The 26275-nt window shown below is 36.4% G+C and overlaps 1 protein-coding gene across 1 annotated transcript in view; it reads right to left on the minus strand.

Annotated features, from left to right (window-relative positions):
• LOC149802816 (poly(ADP-ribose) glycohydrolase-like) overlaps positions 1-26275 on the minus strand; it is a 277168-nt gene that overhangs the window by 234093 nt on the left and 16800 nt on the right. The window contains exons 8-11 of the mRNA XM_089952264.1: positions 18086-18155; positions 7528-7654; positions 6020-6118; positions 4403-4525 (exon numbers count right to left, since the gene is read on the minus strand). Coding sequence (XP_089808390.1) covers positions 4403-4525; positions 6020-6118; positions 7528-7654; positions 18086-18155 — 419 coding nt within the window. The remainder of the gene's footprint in view (positions 1-4402; positions 4526-6019; positions 6119-7527; positions 7655-18085; positions 18156-26275) is intronic.

The raw sequence follows: 26275 nt of genomic DNA on the forward strand, positions 1-26275 counted from the left end.
TGACGATTTCCAAAGGTCCACCTGCTTTTCTCATTGTGTCAATGATTAGCCTTTGAGCTATGAGGCTTTCTCTGCTGGGTTCTTAACAGATACCTATTTGTTCACAGAAAATCCTCTCTCCATTGTTGCCTGCCCATGTGACAACAACAACTATTTCTGGAGAACATTCCAAAGTTCAACATATTCCTTTCTTTTGGAAAGGAAGGAATAAAACACTTCATCAAGGCTGTTTTCTGTTCTATTCAGTCATTTCAAGGGATGATTGTCCGATTGGATAACTTCAACCACTAATTCTCCATACTGAGTCAATATTAAATCACATTGGGACTCTACTTCTCTTCCTGCCTCCTCACACATAATTCATAACAGTGTGTAGTTACTGTGTATTAATCTGCATCTTACCTTTGGCATGACTTGTAAGGGCTCCTTCTCCCATCGAAGCCAATTCCTTGTATTTTGTCTTGTTCAAGCCAGATATCGTTGAAATCACAATTAAAAGATTATGTTTCTATACTGATGCAAGGGAGATCCCTGTAGGACCCTGCAAGTTGCTATTGCCTTACATGTCAAACAGTCCTGGGTGAATCCAGCAAATGTTGTAAGGTCTTGCCAGAGACTGAGGTTATGCTGTCATGAACAGGGCATGGTAACTGTCTGGGTAACTACCAATGGCCTGACAAGATTCAGCTCTCTCTTTTGCGAGGCCATGTCACATAAATAAAAGCTGAATAAAGACTGAGCATGACTCCACTGTGTCTCAGATTGTGACATTATGTGTGAAGGCCAGTCTCATGGAAATTGCTTATATTTTGTGAGCTGAAATCTTCATGAGGCATACCCGATTCTGTGAGATTTCAGAGTGTGCCAATTATATAAACCCCATTTTGCCAAGTGATGGTGAGGTTATGTCTTGCTTTCCCACCTTGACCAGAAGGACAAGCTTTGGGAAGCTGCCACACTCTGTAGGCCTCTGATAGTATCTGAATGCACATAACGGGTTGATTTGTGTGATTTGCAATTTTAACGTAGCTTTAATAATTTTTCAGTCATATTGCTACGATGTCTGCAGTGTGACAGTTTATAGTGATGTCTAGCACTGAGGCATCATGCCGCAGACATGTAGCATGATGTCTCACCCAGTCACATTATCCTGACACCAGGCCGACCAGTCCTAACACTAACCTCTTAATGCTGAACGCCAAGCGAGGCAGCTGTTAGTACCATTTTTGTAGTTCTTTGGTATGACTCGGCCAGGGGATGGAGGGTAGAAGGCTAATAATTATTGTTTGACTGTCTATAGACAGTAACCTATTATTAGATACAAAAAGCAAGTTGCACCATTAGTACAGCTAACCATCAAAATGGCACTAAATGTAGTTCAGGTCCATGGCAGGCAAACCGTAGCTACTGTTATCTGGAAACGAGTCTTGTATAATAACCATAGCAGCAAGGTCAAAAACTGGAGTTCAAATTTGTACAAGCTGGGCCATGTTATGGCATTTGAGAAGTTCCATCTTGGAAACATTGTGAATGAGAGTGGGTTGAAAATGTCACAACTGGACAATATCATCTCTTCCATGTCGTTTGAACATGTCTGAAATCACTGAATGGTATCCTTTGATTGTGACAGGGGTTAGATTTTTTTCCTCAACCAGGAAAAGGAAGTTAGCAAATTTGGGGATGGAGGCTGAAAATAGTGCAATGTTAACGTGACATCAGAGGGTGAAATGTTGCCACTTCCTCTCATGTCTCCAAAGTGGATAGCAATCCAGTTGTCAAGATGGTCTCCACAACTGAAGTACATAATTCCTTTTCACACAGGACATTTCTAACAAGAGTCAGGCATGAAAGAGGAGTTTCAATGGACAAGAATGGAATACTGATAACCTCTGCTGCTTCAGCAGGGGCAGGTGGGAAGGGAGGAAAGGCAAAATGATTTTCCTAATATCTCTGTCACCAAATTTAGCAGAATGCTGACTCAAAAAACTGTTCCATTGGTGAAGGAAAATCAGAAACATTTTGCAAGCTACCCCTTATTTTCTGGATTAATTTCAGTATTAAAACTATTGTGTCAAGTAAATGCCATTGGGTCTGGAAACAGAGACAAAAGTAGGCACTTTGTCGTTCCATCTTGTTGCAAACAGGTCTAATATTAGTTAGTGCATAGAATGCAAACTCAGTGAAAGATGGACGAATGGGGAGAGAACTCTAAAAGAAGCAGCTGGCCTTTCCTTTATAATGAATCAAGCAGGTCAAGGAATTGAAGAAACTCAAAGAAATGAATATCCTGGTGGGTGACATCTTCAACACATCAATGACACTGTCACTTCATCTAGGAGGAAGATGAAACCAGATTGTTATGCTTTAGAAACTCCATGCTTGGTTGAACAAAATGCTTTGAAGAGACAAGGCCTGATTTCTCCACACTGACCATCCATCCTAAACTGCAAATATGGGAGAGAAGGTTGTTCATATTTTGAACTAAAACAGTATATACTGAGTATCTGTGCAGACTATGGTGGAAGTACTCCAGGGTCACTGCGTGGGAGGAGAGCCACATATGGAATATGCTGCAGTTGAATGTCTTATTGAAAGCCTAAGGGCTGAGACTGATGCCAAAGAGAAGGGCACAGAATTGGTTCACTAGCAGATGGTAGCAAAAGTGAAGGTAATTATAAAATATGATCAGAATAGGTCCATCCACATTACACCAATCAAAAATTGATTGCATAGTCAAACTGACAGGACAGGAGAATGAACCCTGCCATCTCCACCCCAAAATTCTGGGCAGCAATAAATTGACTAATTTTGCTAAGTCCATATCCAGTATCAAATTCCTATTGGGTTTTGTAACCTGCTCAAATCTATATTCAGTCTCTAATACCTATTGGCTTTTGTAACCTGCTCAAATCTATATTCAGTCTCAAATTCCTATTGGGTTTTGTAACGTACTCGAGTCTATATCCAGTCTCAAATTCCTACTGGCTTTTGTAACCTACTCGAGTGTATATCCAGTCTCAAATTCCTATTGGCTTTTGTATCCTACTCAAGTCTATATCCAGTCTCAAATTCCTATTGGCTTTTGTAACGTACTCAAGTCTATATCCAATCTCAAATTCCTATTGGGTTTTGTAACCTACTCGAGTCTATATCCAGTCTCAAATTCCTATTGGCTTTTGTAACCTACTCAAGTATATATCCAGTCTCAAATTCCTATTGGCTTTTGTATCCTACTCGAGTCTATATCAAGTCTCAAATTCCTATTGGCTTTTGTAACCTATTCGAGTCTATATCCAGTCTCAAATTCTTATTGGCTTTTGTAACCTACTCGAGTCTACATCCAGTGTCTAATTCCTATTGCATTTTGTAACCTACTCGAGTCTATATCCAGTCTCAAATTCCTATTGGATTTTGAGAACAGAAACAGTCTTGAATGCTTTATGAGCAAATGCTTGTTCTCTAACATAACTGCCTTTGTGGGATTGCCTGGGATCTATGTCATGATGAAGGAGGACAAAAGTGGCGCAGAGGGCTAGATGAACATGATCTGGAGACCCTCCAAGATGGTTTGGAAAGAATATGATCCAAGTCTGGGGAAACAAAAGAAGTTAGCACCTGCAAGAGGGTTGCTAGCAGGCAGGAAAGACAAGTCATTGCTGGCTGGCAGGAGGCATGGGGGAGAAGAGACTTTGTTTTCTCTCTCTCTACTATTCTGCCTGCAAAAGTTAGAGGCATGTGGCTGCCTATAATTTGCTTGGCCACTGTTGCTGAGTGGTCTTTCTGTCGATGATCATCTCTTCTCTGGTATGATCCCTGGCAAGGTCATGGAAAGGAAGGGTTAACTTGAAAGAAGAGTTGAGGTGGCAACTCCAATGCTACCTGCTTTCCCACCACCACCTTTCAGACCCTGAACACATCGGAGAAACAAATGGGATAAGGCGCAGAGTTTCTACTTGATGATGTTTCAGAGAAGATTACAAGAGAATGTCTATTCTTTATCGGTTCAAAGCCACAAGAAGCCATTAGGACATTTGCCATCATGTATCCGGCTGGTCACCTAGTGTGAGGAGTGTTAATCTGTAAGATTTACTTCCTTTCATTTATATGATATAAAGATGTAAAGAAGTCATCTTTCAAGGAGGATTTGATCCAGATGTAGCTGAGGTTATTTTACTGATGGCAATGTGCCCAAGAAATGTACTTGATGGAGAAATATATTTTATTTCGACTTAATTTAAGGTTTTGATATTGGACTTTGCAGCCTTTACTATGTAAAGTAGTGTTGCACTTTTTAATAGTTTATTATTTCAGTTCTTGGGTAAAACAAAGAATTAGAATAAGCAGTTGAATAATCAAAGGATTCAGTGTATTACAAGTTTTACCTATACAAAAAGTTATATACCTTTTCCTTCACTGGGAACTCATTTTGACTTGAACATGGCATTCGAACATGATAATGGTCCCATTTATCTTTATAATGAGCATATGGCTTTGGTGGACTTGGGCTTTCTTCTTTGTATTCATACTGGAAAAAATCGTTAATAGTACACTTTGCATTCAGCTAAATGTTATGACTTGCATTCTTGTATTTGCTATTCTTATCTGTTATAACATACTGACATATTTACCGCTACAAAACTACATGAAACAGAAAACCAGAATATTGTAATTATGTAGCGAGAGTTCTTCTCTGTAGCATAAGCAGTTTTTAACATTATTTTAGTGCCATAAGCCAGCTTGGATGATATTGGGGTATGGCAATATAATATGTATACTCCTGTTAGTGACCAATAGCACCAGTAAGCTATTTTTTGTTTAACCTCATTCAGAACCTATCAAGAACTATAAATAGATTTACTGTGCTTGTTACCAACCAGGATATGGTAATCTGTCATGGTGCTGCTTTTTGTGACTTCTTTTGATCAAACTTCACTAAGGGAGACAATTTGGTAGGCAGGTAAAATGCACATACCATACCTTTCATTTCTTGAAAAAGAAAACATCTTGGTATAAGAAATACAGAACTCAAGGACAGTGACTATTAACTACTGTGCATTAAAAATTCTGTCTAGAATCCAAGAGATTCAAAGCAAATATTTTACACAGTTTTCCAGACCCTATCTAAATGTAAGGTTCCTACACAAATCTGATTACTTTTCTCATGACTTTACCATGAATTACTCATGACAAATTTCTGATTTACCAAGACTAAATTCTTTGAATTTACAATTAAAAAACTGGAAAGTTGGATCTATATACAGGAAATAGTGATAGTACATGAATATTACAAGAATGAAATAGGTCTAAATATGTGCACTTAAATCCAGATTTAGAGGAATGAGAAAACTGGATGACAGTCATGGCCCTGATTTAAAAAAAAAAACATAAATTTGAAAATGTTGCCATGGGTGAAATTCCACAACTTTTAAATTTTTGGCTGTTTTCTATGATGATTTTTCCAGGATTTTCTATGACATTTTTTCCAGGATTATACCATAATCAGTGGAACCCTGTACATGGCACACATTCAAGAATGAATGATGGCATAAAATTTAGTAGTGTAACAGGTAATCAATAGAATTCATCTGAAGACTTTACTTATACTGATTTTACATCAAAGAAAACCAAAGAATTTGGGTATCAACATGAAAAAACTATTTATTCAGAGAAACTTAAAAGATACCTTGCAATCAAAACTAAATTTATACTATTTACACTCTGTAATTATACTAGAACAAAATGTGAATATTTCAAATAATCATTTTATTTGCTAAAAAGCTGACAATCACTAATCATTGCACAAAATGTTATGTTTGATTGTTCAAGAGAGAAAAGGTCACTTTTAAATAATCATTTAACAAAATTGCACTTTGAACATTAAAGTATGGATAATTGAACTAGAACTCCAATTATATTAACTTAAAATACAAATGGAGTTTTCTCTGTTACTTTATAGAAACTTAAAACAGATGTGAAAAGACTGAACAAAAAAAAACTGCATATGATTTTGATAACTTACAGGTGTCTGAAACAATACCACATGTGATTCACTGCCTTTTAATGGGCCTGGTTTTTCTTCACAATCTGGCATTTTCTTCATAACTTTGATTGGAATTCCCTGCAATGAATCATCATAGCTGAGCATGTTGTACACATAAAACTATTTTCTGTGCTTTCTAATATAATAATGCAGCAGCAGCACTACCATTATCATGCTGGAAATATATGCTTTTCCTCTTTACGCATTGTTGAGACTATCACTGGTTATACAACTTTAGTTCTGCACTGAAACCATTTTGCTTCTTTCAATCAGAGTGACCTTTCCCTTTGCCCTTTTGAATCTGAACTAAACAGACAACTTCATTACTCAAAGTGCAATCCATGTACAATCTTTGGGCCAGGTCTGTGATGTAAAACGAATATTATTCTGCAAAAACCAATTTATTTTCAGCCAGTGACTTTGACCTTTGACCCCAAAATCTGTATCATTCTTCCTTGCCCCAAGTGTAAACCATTCACAAACTCTGGTCAAGGTACATCATTTAGAATTAATGTTATTATACAGAAACAATTTTGTATTGTCAGTCACAGTGCCCATAACCTTTGACCTTTTGACTTAACATCAATAAGGTACTTCTTCACATGAATTGCAAGCTATTCACAAAGTCTGGTAGCTGAAGATGATGGAGATGTCGAGCATTGTGCGGAAACCACTTTTCTTCATTCAGTAAGTGATCTTGACCTTTGACCCTGACCTTTGAATAATAAATCAAAGTTTCCTTACCCCAAGTGTAATCCATCCACAAAGTTTGGTAACTGCAGATTGTGGGTATCTAAACTTATTATGCTCAGACTAATTGGTAATAGACAGAAGGACAGACAACATCATCACATATCATGCTCTGCCTTATGGTGGGCATCTAAAATCTCTGACTCCTATGACGATGATGATAATGCTGCCCAAAAAGTAATCCCTATGACGTGTTGTGAATTTTTTTTACTTGTTACAGAACAAAGATGTAAATTTTCACCAAAAGGAGCCACTGAAAACTGATGACCATAAAAATAAATGAATGCAAAACACTAATATCTGCATCACATTTTTTTCATACCAAGACCAAACATGAAGTTACATAAAATTGTTGCAAACAAGGCATGTTGAATAACATAATCAAATTTTCCAAAACAGGACCATTTAAAACACATTTCATAACAAAACTTATAGTTACCAGAAATCAGAATGAAAATTGATGAAAATGGCGATTTAGTTCTTATAATATTTAAACTAAATATCAATTTGATATGTTTAAAGCAGCATGGCCACAAAAAGCATGGAGATATAGAAAGAGACTGATACAAAATAAAACAAATAGTATAGTCGGACAACAAAATGAAAGCCTCAAAGAATGTCTCACATTCACCTTACATATTACAGGTATAAAACAATGGTTAAGCACATCTTTTTCTCCTGAAAAGATTTTCAAATAAACATTGTTGGAAATCATTTCCCTGAAAAAAGACATGTACCTTCCATGCTTGGCTACCAGCCTTCCTTGGAGTGGGTTTCTTAACAGGGATGACATGGCTTGATGACTGAAAGTTATCAGTACTCTGAGGATCTAACATTTCTCTCCAGTCCTCAGATTCTTGCTCACTGAAACAATAATCACTGAATTGTAAGCAGTACCTTTTTAAATTATTTTATACATTTTATGATTCATTTATTACACTGTAAGATGCTGGCATTGTCTACTCTGGCAAAATTCCTTTTCAGGCATATGAGAGCAGCCATTCTGATCAGCTGTCTGCTTAAGATAGTTTCCATAATTACCATAATTACCAAATGTAATGAAATGTAAAGAAATCTCAATCACAGTACATGAAAGTAACACAGAGGTATGCAAACATTCTCTTCCTTATTCCACGTTACAAATGCAAAGAACTTCACCTTATACTAGTCCCTCTCTCAGAAGTACATAATAACTGTAGTGCAGATTCAAAGCTTTCATGTGGGACTTTAGCAGAAACAACTGGTTAATGATGTCATTATGTGCCCATATGATTCTGTTTAAAGGGATTAATAGCTTCACCCATCTTCTATCACCATAAAAATTCATATGGAGACTAATGAAGTAAAAACTGGCACCCTGGATATTGATAGAGCAGTTATTGCTGCTCAGTGTAAAACCACCAATATTCTTAAAGTTTTGCAGTTAAATCCCAGTGATAATAACCTGACAAATTTCCACTGACTGGCAGGATGCTGCCATCATGCAGTCTACATCAGTGTGGTATTTTGTATGAGACTCCTGTTGACTTCCCATAGGACATAAATAACATGCAGTTGAGTGATGTTTTTTCCATGAACAATATTTTCCAGTTGAGTTTATCTGTTTGAGGTCATAAAAATACTGATAAAAGCTAGGGTAGTGGATGCTATGCCAGCTCCATAAAAACCATGTAAGTTTTAAAATGAAAACAGAGAACACCTCATTAGAGAGCTGATAGTTTGGGTCAGACAGGATGATGCTGACCCACTCAGGCTCCACTGTAGTCCATTGTCATTCCAGAAATGGCAGCCTGCATTACTTTTTCCAGCATAACCACATTGAACTACCCATTGCTATTGAGTAGCAGGCTACAGTCATTCTCACAAAAATCTGTTGTTACTAAGTGCAGCTAAAATAATGTACCATCCTGGAATGAACCAAATTTATCAGAGCCCAACATGGGAAGCAGGACAAGTGCAGATCACTTGTTACAGTCACTGGTCCACCTAGAGGATTCGTCAATAAGATATTCATTTGCAATACTGGAGCTTGTTAAGCAGAGTATGGAAATGGTTTTGCCACAAGAATTTCACTTCAACAGCAATGCAGAATACAACAAATGTGCCATTTTAAAGTACGCGGACGAGGGAAAGTAAAAAATTACCCAAGCACTGCTCAAGCCCAATGTGTTTCTGTGAGAGTTTCATTCAAACCAGATTAACTGATATAGCCAACAATTATGTGCAATCTCCGGTCAGGTCAAAGAAGGACATATGAAAATAGTCAAGCAAACTAATACAATTTTTGCAAAATCAGCTGAACTTTGCCTTACCATCAGTTGTGGATCTAGTGTTGACAACTATCTATTCATGCAAATAATTCAAATATTATCATTTTGTGAAATGATGTGCAGCTTTATCCAGTTTCATTTTTATTACTAGATGGAAAAAATCCCCAACCAGATGTAGTGTGCTTTTCTGCTCCAACAGGGTGGGTCACATTTAACAATGCCATCAATACAGATGCCTATGAGAACATTTGCAATGAATAATGTGGATAAAACATGGACTGGTGACAGAGGCACGGTAAAAGCCACATCATAGACATACAGCTCAACATACAAAATTACCAGTCTGTTTTGGTCATTTACTAGCCAATAACAAGTGCAATACTGAAGATTAGTGCAATAAAATGTCTGATTACTTACAGCAATACTACATAACGATCAGAGGTTACCACAGCTACCGCAAGAGTGTATATGCCTGCAATCTTCTCAAATCCCCATCTTAAAGCCACTTTGATTTTATCATCAACATCTGCCCTACTATATGCCTGAACAAGGCCATGATCTGGATGACCTGCTCTGTGCACTTGCTACAATGTTTGAGGAGAACAACACACTTTTTCTACTCAATGACTGCACTTTTCCTTGTGGCTTCTGGCATTAGGAAACTGCCCTTACCTAGTTTGTCTCTATCAGCTGCTTTGCTAGCATTAGTGAATGGATCCGAACACAAAAGTATAATAACGCTGCCTATAATTTTCACAAGAAGACTTCATGGACAGCCATCTTTTACTGCAAAATGAAGACTCACTGAGGGACATACTAAGAGAAGACAATTTCATCAAAGCCAAGAAATGAGCAGAGGTCTATGACTTTCTCAGAAAGGTTTGGTAAGCAACGTCTGTGCATAGACTCACCAATGTCCTACCAGTTTATTTATGCCACCACTCTTGATCTTGTGTAATATGGTGGCATCAAATTGTTTAAACCACCAGCCATGCTATAACACTTATGAAATGAGTCTATATTATCTGCAAGCAATTTAAGAGTCAAGCACTCAAACAACCATATCCAGAACTTTACAAGAAGCATGTCAGTTGCTATAAATGACAAGGATGATGATGATACAACCCAAAGGCAAAAAACCAGGAAAGCTTATCAGCACAATGACAGCAACAAATGATGAATCAACACTAGCACAGCATAATCATCATCACCTGTCCATGCTGTTGGCCTCTAGCACAGTGGAAGAATACATAATCTGACCTCTTTTCCTGATGGCAATGTGCAACAAATAGGTAACAAAGACCTATGCCATGTACCAGCCTAAAAAGGGCGCCAAGATGACTGCTTCAGTGGGATCATCACAGCTTGGATTGTACACAGCAGTTTTGTATGCCACCTTCTGCCTAAAGATAACTGTGAATGTCTTGTGAGTGATTTACAAAATATGATCCAATCAACCAGACCTCTTTGTCAAACATCAGCAGCAACCTTTACTTTAGATATGTTGTGGTACCAGTACCCATTGGGGGCCCCGAGTGGCCAAGTGGTCTAAAGCGCTCTTCGTTTCGGATCACTGCCATCTCACTTCTGTCTGCGGTGGTTCGAGTCTAAGATTCAGCCAATGTGGGCATGTGAGAAAGCTTGCCAGTAGCTTCTCGTGGGTTGGTGGTTCTTTCCAGGGTTTTGCGGGTTCTTCCTCCACCATTAATACTGGCCGCCATGTATAGCCTATCGTGTGCTGAAAAATGGCGTTAAACCCCACAACAACAACAACAACCAGCACCTATTGCAGCTCATGTGATTACATTTAAACATGTCCATTTTAAAAAGAAACAACAAGACATTTCAAGCATTTCTGACAATAGATACGCCAGTACAACCAACAAAGGATGCATCAGCAGAACTGAAGACAAGTGTGTTTGCCGAGTATTCATCAGGAAGTGACACCAGTCACCAAGGTCAAGTAGTAGTGGCATAGTAGTGTGTGTTGCACTTGTCATTAAATCAAAATAACATACACTTGTTTACAGCAGAAACCAAGGACAAGATATTTACACCATGATATGCCAAGGACCTTGGAAGACTAGTTTACCATGAAGCAGTATTTTGCAGTTTTGAAGACATGTTTCAGTGATTGCCATATGCTTATTAAGAGTTAAACCAGCCAACCTTGGCGACACAGCAAATGCAAAAACCACACAGTACTAAAGTCTTAAAAGCAGGACATGCTAATTAAACAAGGCACTGGATCTTGCAACACAGAAACATATGTGACTGGGACAGCAGAAACATTTCACAGTAGCATAATTCTTTGCATTCCCAAGCATGAAACTGAATCTCACACCGGGTTGACAGAGGGCAATTATAGAAACATATATATATATATATATATAGTTATATATATTTAATTTAATTGTTTGTTATTTATAGATTTTTTTATTTCATTACATGTTATTGTAATGTAACATTGTTTGCTGGACTTGACCATTTCCAGCACTGAGTTCATTTCTGCATGACCTGATTGACTTTTTTTATTTTATTTATGTAAACAACTAATAATAGCTTCATTATTCTCTATGTGTATAGGCTCATTAACTGAATTATTATTCTGGTAAACAAGAAGTAGTAAATAATGTTGATCAGGGTCAGGGTTTTGGAAATTCTCATGTGAATTGAATAGGTTATTGTGTTGTAAGTAAAGCAGGCTCATTAAGATCATTCTAGGTTGTTTTTTTTCCATTAGATAATGGCTGCTTTTAGAAAATGCTAATGTGACCTGAGGTTAAGCAGAGAACTATATTATCTTGTGACTGTAAGGATTTCACCAGTTCTGCTTTAACATCAAGTGATTATTTTCTCTGGAAATACAAAAGTGCTCTGACAAAATTCTTGGATAAAGACATTCATTAGAATTTATACTGAATTCAAACCTGGAATAATATTTCTGTGATTCAAAAAAAGACTGCTGACACATCAGCACTTTGCTGACCATAACAGACTCATCATCATTTTCAATTTTGGATCTCTACGGGACTTGAACTCAGTTTTATTCAGGAATTTTTATTACTAGGACTTATGTCTTTAATTCTTGGATTATTTTTGGATTTAATTAATACAATAAGTTCTTTATTTCTCATTTTTCACTTTGTATTCAAGGGAAATAAATTATTTGTTATTAAATTGTACAAAGCTTGGTGCCTTCACTCTTTTCTGTTACTTATTTTAAGAGTACAGACTCATAACAGAAAATTGGGCACTCGTACTTGGGATACAAAGTCTGTTAAAATATTTCTGAAAATTTTAAATCACAAGTATTATTTCACATTTTAGAAATCTTTAGTGAAATCAGCAAGCTTTTTACAGTGTCATCAAAAGTGGAGATCTTTATATCAAATCCTACCCAGGAGCAGTAAGACTTCTTGAAAAAAGATGAATTGATTCAACTTGCCAGAAAATATGATCTTTCTGACGTAAAAGCTTCTGTAACAAAGCAAGAAATAAAAAATATTTTGGTCCACTATTTGGTGGAAAAGAATGTTTTGGATAAAAGTGCTCTGGTTTTGATCAGTAAGTCTGTATCTGACTCTAACATAAAAGTAAAGGAATTCAAATTAAAATACAAGATGGAATTAGAGTTAAGAAAGCTTGAACTTGAGAAAAATAAAGAGAAGAAACAAATGCAATTAGATATGGAGGAAAGAGAGAGAAAATGCTTTAGGAGAAAGGGGAGAAACAAATGCAGTTAAAGAAAGAAGAGAAACAAATGCAGTTACAGAAAGAGAAACAAATGCAGCTACAAAAAGAAGAGAAACAAATGCAAATGCAACTTGAATTGCAGAGAGAAAGAGAGAAAGACAAAAGGGAATATATATTAATTTAGAATAAGAGAATTAGAGCTGGCAGTTGAAAAGCACATTCCAACTTCTCTGATTTTTGTGTTTAGTGATCACATCCCCCTTATGTTCATTGGCAAGATGAAAAACAAAAATAAGAGAATATTAATGTACAGTTTGTTGTTACAGGAATATAATATTGACATCAGGGACATCAAAGGAAAAGACAACTTAATAGCATATGCATTTTCATGTTTATAGAAATTTATTACTTCATATATACTTTGTGTCATTCATAAGATTTCATCTTAAGTTATTTTTTACCACGTGTATTTGGACTAATTGTAAAAAGAAAGCTTTATTGCATAAATTTTTCTTTTTCTTTATAAGGGAAGTGTTATGTATATTTAATTTAACTGTTTGTTTGTTAGTTTGATTTTTATATATTTCATTACATATTATTGTAAGTAAAATTGTTTGCTGGACTTGACCTTGTCCATCATTGAGTTCATTTCTGCTTAACCTGCTTGACTTTTTTTAAAAATTTCATTTATGTAAACTAATAACAGCTTCACTGTTCTCTACGTGTATGAGCTCATTAACTGAATTATTATTCAGGTAAACAAGAAGTGGTAAATATGTTGATTGGGTCTGGGTTTTGGAGATTCTCATGTGAATTGAATAGGTTATTGTGTTGTAAGTAAACAAGGCTCATTAAGATCATTCAAGAAGGTTATTTTTCATTAGGTAATGGTTTCTTTTTAAAAATGCTAATGTGACTTGAGGTCAAGCAGAGAACTATATTATCTTTTGACTGTAAGGATTTTACCAGTTGTGCTTTAACATCTAGCACTGTAAGTTGTATTATACTGTGTCCAGTTTGGGCTGAATTTTATTTTCTACAAATTATTGAATTCTAGTGATTTTTTTCTCTGGAAATACAAAGTGCTCTGACAAAATTCTTGGATCAAGACATTCACTGAAATTTATACTGAATTTAAACCTGGAATAATATTTCTGTGATTCAACAAGAGACTGCTGACACATCAGCACTTTACTGACCAAAACAGACAAGTCATCGTTTTCAATTTTGGATCTCTACAGGACCTGAAATCAGTTTCATTCAGGACTTTTTATTACTAGGACTTGGGTGTTTAATTCTTGGATTATAATTTGGATTTCATTCACAATACCGTAAGTTCTTTTTTCTCATTGTTCACTTTTGTATTCTAGGGAAAAAAATTATTTTATTTGTTAAATTTTACAAAGCTTGTTGTCTTTGATCTTTTCTGTTACTTATTTTAAGAACATAAACTCAAAACAACATATACAGCTTATATCTGACTAATCTGAGTAAAAGCCCAAGGGCTGATGATGAGGCCAAGGGGAAGAATGGTGAACTGATAAACTGTGTCGGGGTAAAATGTTCATGACACAGAGTGGAAAAGGATGCGAAAAATAAGCATTGGTCTGATAAAGCATGTTGGAATTCTAGTCCCATCAAACGGAGAGGTGGACTGAACTCACCGTCTCCATCTTGAATTGGTTGAGACGAGTCCAATTGATGGTGGGTCTCAACTTGCTGTTCACTTTCTGAAATAGAAACAGCCTTGAGTAAAACCCTGGGGATTGTGGCCTTTACATAAGCTCCACAGGTTTTTGCCTTTTTGATGAGCAACTATATCTCCTGTTGCAGAAACACAGCCTTCTCACCAACTGGACAGTGTATTCATGATGAGGGGAGAGGCTGTAGTAGTAGTTGTAGTTGTTGTAGGGTTTAAAGCCATTTTTCAGCACACAATAGGCTATACATAGTGGCCAGTATTAATGGTGGAGGATGAACCCCAGAAAGAACCACCGACCCACGAGAAGCTACTGGCAAGCTTTTTCACATACCCACATTAGCCGAATCCAAGACTCGAACCTATGCAGACAAAGGCGAGATGGCAGTGATCTGTAACAGAGAGCACTTTAGACCACTCAGCCACTTGGGGCCCCTGAGGGGAGATGAGAGGGAGGGATTGTTGATGAACAAAACCTGATGCCCTCCGAATGACCTCGATCACCCCCTCCCCCCGTTCTGAGGAAAGAGGGAGATGGAGTAAGCTCAAAATTTGGTTTCTTACTGCCTCTGTATAATCGTTTCCTAAGAATCGATGTTGGTCCACATCTGAGATGATCCCTGTTTTGAGGCAGCTTAACATTCCTTCACACTGAGGGGACTGAGTGGTTCCATTCAAATGCCTGTGTGAGTCGAGCAGCAAAGTGAAGGAACAGTTCCTGAGCTGCCTGCCTTCAAACTTCCTCTATTCTTCCTCCAAAGCAATGACAACCCAAACAGGGTTGTCCAGAAATGGAAGATATGATAAGGTTGGAGAGACATGGATTGCACACATGCGACAAGTCGTTCAAGAGTAGATTGGCTGAACCTATCAAAGTATTGGCCATGCTATGGTAAACAGCCCTGGTCATTGACCTTAGCAATCCTGGCCACTGATTCCCAATGCAAGTGTCTGCAGCAACATCCCGATCCAGCTCTGATGGGTATGGAGCAGATGTGTCTGCCCTATAAAACAGACGAGAATACATATGAACAGCTACTACATTCTTATCAGGTGCCAGAAGAGCAGTTCTGAATGCATCTGTTGCTTTAAGTCTGTCTCTTGCTCCTCATCAAGATCTATCGATTCTATAAAGCAACAGTACAGGTGGAGGGAATTCTGAACCAGTCAACACCCTAACAATGTCCCGACCGCAGCTTGAAAGCTTAACTTCAGTCCGTTCCATGGTCAGATCTGAGTAAGATGTGAAGGATGGTGGATTTGAAGGAGTTACGTCGCATTCACTGTATGTCGAGACCCAACTGGGTCTACTTGCAGCAGTACAGAAGACCAGGTAGTATGAAGACTCAATTCCATCCCTATGATAAGATCACTAGCTCTCCCTTGTAGACAAGCAATGAACATACGGAAGTTCGGCACTGCCGACTGGTTTGCCCAGCAAATGGTTGACCTGGAAGCTGGTGGTATAGAAGACAGTCAGGCTATCACCATTACCAGCCATTCACAAGGCATAGCTGGATACATTTCTCACTGAAATCTCAATCATAGAAAGTGCATGTTGCTGACGGTTCATTTGGATGGATGGAACTGTCACTTCGATCACCATAAATCATAACTGGCTGGACTGAGTCCCCATGTAGGAATGGCTGGACAGCTGGCAACAGTGCAAATGGCATGTAGTCAGCCCAGATGCTGGAAGAATATAAAACTGTCTAGCAATCATTGCTACCGACCATACCAAAGGCCTGGCTGACCATTGAAATCTCTGGTATAGTAATGATAAGATGCAGATGGCATGGCTAGACGGACAGATCTATCACTATGACCCCTGTATGAACTATCTGACTGGACCATTTCAACAAAAAGGTCCCCATGCTGGGACGGTAGGACTGCCAGAGTCGGTTGGACAGATGTCGATGTTGGGATGGCCAGTGACAGCTAGATGGCCATAACGGTACAGCAGTATTAAGAGTTGGATCCAATGGATCTGGCATGAACCCTATGCACCCTGACTTACCCTATGCACCCTGACTTGTATGCCTGAAGGCCATGCTCAGACATGCAGGGGGACTTACACCTTGTGGGCTGCCTAAAATTGGGGAATACTCCCCAATGAACCAGTATCACCAAAAATGAACCACAGGTTGTCTTCCTTGATTTATTCCATCTTTCCTTCCCTTCAATGCTGAAAGGATGATTGCTTTGAACATGCATTTCAGGCATATAGTAAACAATTTTTCAGTCATATCACTACGATGTCTGCAGTGTGGCAGTTCATAGTGATGTCTAGCGCTGGGGCATCATGCCACAGACATGTAGCATGATGTCCCACCCAGTCACATTATCCTAGTACTAACCTCTTAATGCTGAGAACCAAGCGAGGCAGCTGTTAGTACCATTTTGTAAGTCTTTGGTATGACTCGGTCGGGGATCGAACCCACAACCTCCTGCATCCGAGGCGGATGCTCTAACCAATAGGCCACTGGAGCAGTCGAAACTAGTAATGTAGTGAAATCATTAATTTGCTAAAACACTATTGTAACAAACAGAGCAGTGAAACCATCATGTGAGAAACCTATTGCCCTGTTATGAACTTCTGCAAAAAGGTTTCTTTGTAATTAAACCATAATTCTATCAAAGCAATGTGAAATATGAATCAACTAAGTACACGTATCAAACAGCACTTCATAATTTTGCTAAGATGAGCTCCATAATGGATGAAGTAAACAAACAAAGTCTATGGTATGCAAACTCATAATGACCTTGTATAAAGTCAATGATAGCATGGTGGGATGGTGATCTTAAAAGATGAACTCCTGAAAGGTGACCAGATCACTCAAAAGTTGGCAGAAATTGTAAAATAATGTATACAACCTGCAGTAGATCGATAAATCCACACATAGGAACACAAGAACATCTGGATTGTCAGAGGATGAATTGTACAACATGTGGTCTGTACAACAGCAAAGCTAAAAACAAGCAACACAGAAAGATGATTTTTCAAAATCTTTTGGTGACAACCCCATGTCAATATGACCATCCATTCAGGAGGAGTAGTGACAACTTGATTTTCAAGATGGCCATACCTGGTGTATCACTGGCAACATTTTCATTTTGGACCAATTAGCAATCATAACATGTGATAAGGCCATCTATTTTAGAAGTCATAGAGATAGCAATTTTTCCAAGATGGCTACATCTTCAGGTGATGACCATATTGTTTAAATTCCCATGGTGTTGTATGTTCCCTCAGACTATGATCCAGGGGGTCATGACCCACAATTTGTTCAACCCATTCCAGATATTATGTATATGACATGTCCTCCTATGAATGCAATTAAGTTTGGTAAAAATATATTTTAAAAAGTTGCTGTAATTGCAATTCCGACCTTTTAAGGACCACAGTAGATGGAAATGGGAAGGAATGAAACAATCATACCACTCTTGCCGATGGTCAGCACGGAAATTCTATGTATTAAGTTTATTTAATTTCCACCCAGCAGTTAAATAGGAGTTTAAGGAAAGGATTAATGGTATTTCATGATATTCCCTCATTAAATCATAGATATAAAAATTTATGACAGAAGATTCTTGTTATAGATGGCAGATACAGATGAAAAAATAGGCTACCTTTTATCATCATCTGGGTCTGGACTGGATTTGTCTGTCTCAGTGGTTATACTCTGTGTGCTACTTGTAGCTGAAAAAAGAAGTTTAAAGATTAATCTGGATTTTTGTAAATCATCAATATATTATGCTCTTATATCATTAAGATTAAAGAATTCAACTAGAAGATACCAATGTGAACTGAACATTGTAAATCAAATTTTATGATCACATCAGATGGTTTTTAAAAAAAATATTACAAGTAAATGAAACTACCTTGTGTATGTTGAAGTGATTTACAACCTACTATAAATATACAATGTCAATTTATGGTTGTAGAAAACTGATGTGACCTCAATAATTGTGTCATAATTAAACAAGAGACCCATGTGGGACCAAAATCACTCATCTGCCTAAAGCCAAATACAAAAGAATTTGGCCAAGAAAATCTGTTGATTGAGTATGTTATGAAAACAACCATTTCAATATTTCTTGATTTTTGGTGTTTTCATCCATACTGGATCAACATAATTTTTCCAGTAATGAAAGGCCTCAATGCCTGTCTAAGGTGGGTATATTTTTTTCAGTGCATTTTGTAAATAAATTTTGTTTTTCAATTTTTAATTTTTGTACAAAAAATTGAAAACTGAATGGATGTTCAAATTTGGTCAAATTCTGATGAGTGTCTTTTAAGAAGTTGTCTAACTGATCTTGTTTTTAGAAATAGTTGGTGTATTCGATGGTAGAGTCTCCAGTTGTATAAGCTCATCAGGAATTCATGCCACAATGTTTCTTGTCAAATCAAATTCTGCTAAGCAGTTTCGGAGAAGTCTTAAAGGTTTTTCTAATTTACTGCGTCCATATTTGATCATGGATTGGCATCATTTGTAAAAGTATAAAAGGCATTCATGCCACAATGCATTGTCAAATTTGGCGAAATTCTGTTAAGTGGTCTGTTGGGAAGTCATTTAAAAGTTGTTCTATTTTTTTTTAACAGTTACCTTATTTGATGGATGATCAGCATAAATATGAAAACTCTTTATGCCAGTTAGCAGGTGATTTTATTTAGAATTTGTTTCAAAAAAATATATTTTTAATTATATTTTAAGACAGAAGGGCATCATTTGTATAAACATTCAAGATCTTTGCACTATGATGTTTCCTGTCAATGTTTTTCCATTTCAGTCATTTTTGACACATTTGTAAGTGGATCAGCAACAATCTATCACATCTGAACATCTTCATGCTATCATGCTTTATGTAAAATTTGGTCAAGTTATATTGGATGATAGATTTGGCATCAACTGAAAGGCTGTAATACATAGTGTTTTCTTGTAAAATTATGTACAAGTTGGTTAAGCCCTCTTTCAAAAAGTTGTAAACAACAGTTGTGAATGTAAGAAGAATGATAACTGACAAGGAACTAAAGACCATATCATAAGTCTCACTTGGCCTTATGGCCAGGTGATGAAAGGGTTCAGTCAACAAAACATCTGTTCTTTGATGGAGTTAATGATGAGTCTATGATCTTCATCCTTTAAGTAATTTGTAACTGGGTATTTGTTCCAAACTTTTTATGTAATGACACTTAATTTGGAAAGGATATTCAACTAAAACTAGTGCAAGAATATGCACACCAACCTTTTTGTGATTCTGGATTGGATCTTTTCCTATTTCACAAGCAATCAGTCTTAAGTGGTAAGAACAGCACTGACTCTGACTTGCTTGTGCATTATGTTTTGTCTTTGGTATTAACATTTGCAGAGCATAATGTTTGCCCATAGATTTGTTACATTTTAATCACTAACAATGGTTCTCTCTAATATGTTTCAAAAGCCTTTGTAATTTGCACTTTATAATCATGATCTAAATGTAATGCAGCCTAACGACAAGGTTGATCAATCCCATTGCAAAACATCTATATATGTCATTTTAGAACAAGAACACTTTTCCAGGATGCTAGTGTCAGATAAGTACTTTCTGTCCATTCATGTCCTCTGGGTGTATTGAATGCCTGAATCTTACCTCTCTTCATTTTTTTAAAAATCACATCTGAACATATATCACACCTACTATAAGTGTTCACTGACTACTATCACATGTGCATGCACTCTAACTTTCAGCTGACTACATATTGGGTATGTGACAGTATTATTGGCCAATCAAAACACTTCACACAAAACAAAGCTATTATAATCAGTTTAGTTTGTTTTAAATGACCTTGTTATATTGTGGTAACTCAACCCAGATACTCATGAGCAGATCACCCATTTATTTCAGTAAGTTGAGTCAATGCAATTCAATCATGAAAAACACTGTATGGACATTAGTGTTTGTTTCCTTTATGAACTGATTAAATGACAGTAACATAGAGAGGATAAAATGGTAAATAAGGATCTGTCTGTGTTTGATTTAAATGAAAAAATGTATGATGTGAGATCGCTTTTGAAGTAGTTGTCATGTGAAGTGATCTTTACTATGTGCATAAAATGAGTTTACTCAATTATTTTAGCAGGGAAGGTAATAAGGAAGATTCAGAGAAGGAAAATTCACATGAGATGAAATATAAACTGCAACTGAGGCTAATGTAACTATTTCTCCAAAAGAGACAAAAGCTAGATTCAGTAGCAGCAAAGAATGTAACAAATGGAAAACTAAGAGGGAAAGACCATCATTGTTGCATCCGCCAGTACCAATTTTTTCAATGACACCTGGACATATCTGGTGATCTGTGAAGAATGATGTTTATGTCTGCTTTCAGTGCTATGTGATAAGAAACTCCAGATCTCCATTTTAAAAAAATTCTTGATCTCATCTGAATTGGTCACAGCGAGTGCACAGACACTGATGATAGTTGCATGTCCTTTATCCAAGCAGTGGGAATCTCATTTGCATATCTTTCACAAACTTTGGAAGATTTGTGAACTTTTAAGACTAGCTGTGATTTGATGGCAAAACCCAACACCAGATCACATCACTCTTCTTTAATTCAGCCACTCCATAAGGTGTAGCCAGCTCCTACTTTGCTGAACTGTCCTTCCTTGCCAAGGTGATTTTCACTTAGAGCTACTATTATGATGTGGAATCTGGCCAGTTTTCTACCAACTACAGATTATTGTGTGGACATTCCAGGCACTGATGGTGAGAAGCATCAACTTTGTCTGCTTGTTATATTGCAACTGCTAAAGTGGGATCCCCATCAGCAACAGTAAACTGATTAGTGTTAAGATGAGATGTTTAGGGCACCTTTTCAATCTTCTTCCTTGGGCTACAGAAGTGAGACATGTGATCCTAAAAAGAGCTGCTCAGTTACTCAGAGGGTTGCTGACTTCCACTACTGCTTTGGTCCAGCAACCCCGTGTGAAGGTCTTCATCTACAGTTCCCACTGTATCCACGCCTATTGCTTTGCCACTTGACCATCACCAATGGTCTTGAAGGTATCTGGTGGGGAGAGAGGAATATTATCATAACTTGCATGTGAGTTTGATTTAAGTGAAGGAATGTTGCAAAGAGTCAGCTTCACTCTCTCATTCAGGCCTTTCTGAATCCAGTGGCATGACAATGTCATGACATCTGGAGAAGAGTCCTCATGCATAAACATGACAATGTCATGACATCTGGAGAAGAGTCCCAGTGTATAAGTATGACAATGTCATGACATCTGGAGAAGAGTCCCAGTGCATAAGTATAACAATGTCATGACATCTGGAGAAGAGTCCAGATGCATAAGTATGACAATGTCATGACATCTGGAGAACAGTCCAAATGCATAAGTTTCTACTGCACCTCAGCCAATGACCTGTGCTGTCTACACATCTCTTGTCATCTTTCTTCACAGCTAGGGGATGAGCATATCTGCTTGGCCATCTGATACAACAGAAAAGACTATCCAGAGGAAAGCAGGTTTAGCAAACAGGTTTTATTGTTAGGTCAGGCTATACCTGCTACTGTGAGTAAAAGCAGACAGTACTGTCATGACTCTATGGTCTTAAAATAAGTAAAAAGAAAAAGCAAAAACCAAGAAGTGTTCAAGAAGTTTTGTAAAATTGACATTATTATTTATTTCACTAAATACAAAGCAAAAGAATTAAAAATAACTTACAGTATGATGAATGAAATCCTAAAGTCCTAAATGTTCTATCAATTCCAAAAGTATCAATTAATCCAAATGAGTTTTTCCAAATGACGTCCTGTAAGTGTCCTGATGTATCAACAGTACAGAAGAATCACTATAATATATTACCAAAATAATAATGTTGACTTAGTACAGCACCTGATCTATACAAGCTCTAAGCACTTTATAATATTAGATAACACATAAAAACATATACAATGACAAGATTACAAACAAACACTATCAAATTACAAAACAAAGTGAAGATACTAGGTTTGCCTGGATGTCATGCATTATTTAGGTTTTATTTATCATACAGATGTTTCTCATAGTAGAAAACAGAGATGGAGGATTAGGGACTGATACAGTGAGATGGTAAATGATGCAGAGGTGATATGATAAAAGTTCATGGAACATCAATGAAAATTTTAGAATATTATCATCAGGTCTATGAAGAATCCAGTCTAAAATGTGATCATGTTTTGGGGTGGGTTGGCTAACAGACTGTTTAAGATTGAAAATGTTAACAGAATCTAGAATGTGTATGGATTTCTAGGCAGTCAGTATGAAAACTGAAATGTCCAAGAATAATCAGGTTGCCACAAATCAAATTTCCATATTCAGCTTGTTCTGTCAACTAGGAAGAGGGTGGTAGAGGCAGAAGAAATGGACTGACCTTTCTTCCATTGTGAGCGAGGTTTGGATCAGGTCAAACAATGTGTTCTGAAAACTGAAAGTTGTAGCATAGTTAAGATGGTGAATTATGGAGTTCTTTGCAATGACAGCAATTTCACCTCTGCAGGAGTGGCATGGGAATGACATGATGGAGGAGTAACCAGAGAGTGTTGGATCCACACACTTTGGCTCATCACCTAAATTTTTTAAACAGTGTTTCTGTTATTTACATTTAAGTAAATGATGAATGTGGTCCCAGACTGTTACGTCTAATGCACACTGTAGTATCAAGCACCAAGGAGTTATTTAATGCAATTAATGAGGGTCCATTGTAGCATAAACGGGTTGACTGGTGAGAAATATCTTTAAATGAAGCCACAGTAATTCCATAACAGCTATCAAATATCCAAATGTCATTAAATGAATTCACAATATTTTTGTGACAGCTATTATTCCAATTATTCTGAAATATTTCAAGCACTTGAATTCCAATGAATGATTAAATTAAATAAATTCCTCTCAATATAACTGAATAACTTTCAAGAATTGTGATATTACTAAGAATACCTAATCCTACATAATAATTCTATTATACAGATTACTAATATGCAATAGATAGTGTCTAGAGATGTCAACATTTTGGAACATTTCTACTGGGTACCCGTCAGTCCTAACAGTCGGTTACCCAGGTACCCGATCAAAGGGAAATTGTATTAAATGTGAACCTGGACTCCTTTGTTGTTGGCTCACACATGCTGACCACCAAGAGAGGTATAAGCGTAATTTATTACTAATGTTAAATGTTTAGGCTCTTTTAAACAGTAACAAGAAAAAAGTGAAGACAACAAGCTGTGTAAAATATAATAAATAATTTATTTCCCTAAAAAAGCAAGGTAAAAATGAGAAAAAGGACTTATGGTTTTAAGAATCAAATCCAAAAATAATCCAAGAATAATCCAAGAATGAAAAAATAGAAGTCCTAGTTATAAAATGTTCTAATGAATCTGAGTTTGAGTCCTGACAAAATCCAAAATGGAAGGCGATGATGTATGCTGTAGTCAGTGTAGTACTGATGTTTCTGTAGTTCTTTGTTGAATTTGAGAAAATGATATTCCAGTGTTTGAATTCTGTAAATTTCTATAACTGTCCTTATCTAAGAAATAATTTTGAGTACAAGTATTTCCATGGAAAAATAATTTCTTAGAATCCAAATAATTTGAAGAAAAATTAATAATTAAACTCAAACTGGTCACAACACAATAAAACACTTTGATGTCTCAAGTGTTTAAAGCCCAACTGAAATTATTTCTCAAAAGATCACTATTAAATCTGGCTACTGCGCAAAACAGATGCCTGGATGAGGGTCAGTCCACTAGAAAAACCAGAGTTTCAAAATAATTGCTAGATGTTTCTAGAACAATATAGAAGCTTCTTGCATGTCTAATATCACAAACTCCCAGTATGGCCTTGATTTTACTCTATGAATCCAACACTAAGAAAGAATTTTGAAAAATAAAAAAAGTTGTTTACTTCAAATCATGAATTAAGGTCAGGAACTAGGTCAGCATTAGATACAAAGTTCCTAAAATTAGGTTTACGAATAACTGAACTGATTTCTGGAAAATATCAAATCCAGTAAATAAAATTACAATACAACAGCATGTAATGGAATAAAAGAATAAAAAAATTTAAACCAACATATAAACAATTAAAATAAATCAAATATAAATTAAATCAAATATACATGACACTAATATAAGTGGCAAAAAGTGTAATCTTAGCATAAAATGAGTACTCTATATATTACATGCCATAATAACAGAAAACTATGAAAAAGTACATTTAATTTATTTAATGTACATTTAATTCTGCTACTTACCTGGATCTGCAATTACAATTTTTGTCACAAATCGGCTAAATCCATGTGGCTTTGTAGTTAATACAAGAGTTTAGACACAAAAGAAATTGATAAATTATTTATGTATAACACTCTCTTTAACTAGTCTACATGTCTACAGTAACTTTCGTGAATAGTCATAAAGTCCATAAATGAAGAATGTTGTAGTATCCTTGACCTGCCATGGTTTGTCCCTTAACGACGGTCCAGTGCAACATGCTTTTAAATTTAGTAAATTCCCTCTCCTCTAATATTTTTGCCATATAACATCCAACAGTTACAGTGATACAGCCCATTTTATTTTATTTTAATAATATCTGGTGTCATTTATTTTCAATTTTGACTGATCCACTATGTATGTAGTATCAAAATGGAATCAATTTATAAAAAGTGGTATCACATTCAAGAATCCCATCTGTTGGAACAGTTTCATGTAAAATTAATGCACAAATTACCATATTAACAGATGTGGTCAATTTTCATTAGATTTTTTTAGTGTTATTAAATAACAAAGATTTGCCTTATATTTAAATATTTTAATGAAAAAATTCATTCTGTATAGTTGCATATTTCGTTATTTTTATCCTAACGTGGTATAAGAAATGCATGTATTGGTAACCAAGTTTATGTGTTGCCTTTGCCATGACAAATGTATCTGTCTTGTGCACATTAGTTTCTCCCCCCCCCCCAATCAAGTGCCAGTGAAGTGAACAGGGGCCCTGACTTGAACAGCTAATACTTGCTCCCAGGCCACTAACTTGTGCCATAAATGGCATTAGTTAAACCGTACATTTATATTGTGCTTTCTTTTATTTGAATTGTAGTATGTATTTAAATTTTATTTCATTTAACATTTCTTAATCAGAACTTACTGTTGCTGTCTTTACCTAGTTCATATCAGGATCTCAAAACAAGTTTAAGTTGCAAGAAAAATGGCGCACAAACCATGGACTGGAACAAAGTTAGGACAGTCTAGCTATATCAGTATTGTTTCTTAAATAAGTCATGTGAGAAAGGAGATAAGTGTACTCCCTTATATTATTATTATATAGTACATGATTGTATGACAATTGTAAGCAAACATACGAGAGATTGTGATGATGAATAAATGCGCAAACGACATGAGCCTCAAACTGATATCGTTATTCTGTGTCTCAATCTGAACTTGGAATATTTTTCTTTTAAATGGGTACTCAGTTGTTCATTTATTACCCGGGTCATTATCAATGGACGGGAACTGAATATCTAGGTAACCGTTGGCATTTTTAATAGTGTCACACGTTCATAATCTCAAAGAGATCAGCTGTTTTAACTCTGACTAATCAGGAATTAGGTCAGCCTGGCCTTTTCAAAAACTCATGTCCTTGTTCAATCATGTGATGTTTACTTGAACAACAATATAACTGAACCTTGGAACTTTATGAATGAAACAACACACTGGTGCATGACTTATCTTTAAAGTGTGGATTTACAATTGATAAGAAATTTAGTATTTAAAATATAATTAACTAACAAACCCTTATGAAG

Source organism: Sinohyriopsis cumingii, chromosome 3 (genome assembly GCF_028554795.1).
Source record: "Sinohyriopsis cumingii isolate HCF-2022 chromosome 3, ASM2855479v2, whole genome shotgun sequence".
In the NCBI taxonomy this organism is placed as follows: domain Eukaryota; kingdom Metazoa; phylum Mollusca; class Bivalvia; order Unionida; family Unionidae; genus Sinohyriopsis; species Sinohyriopsis cumingii.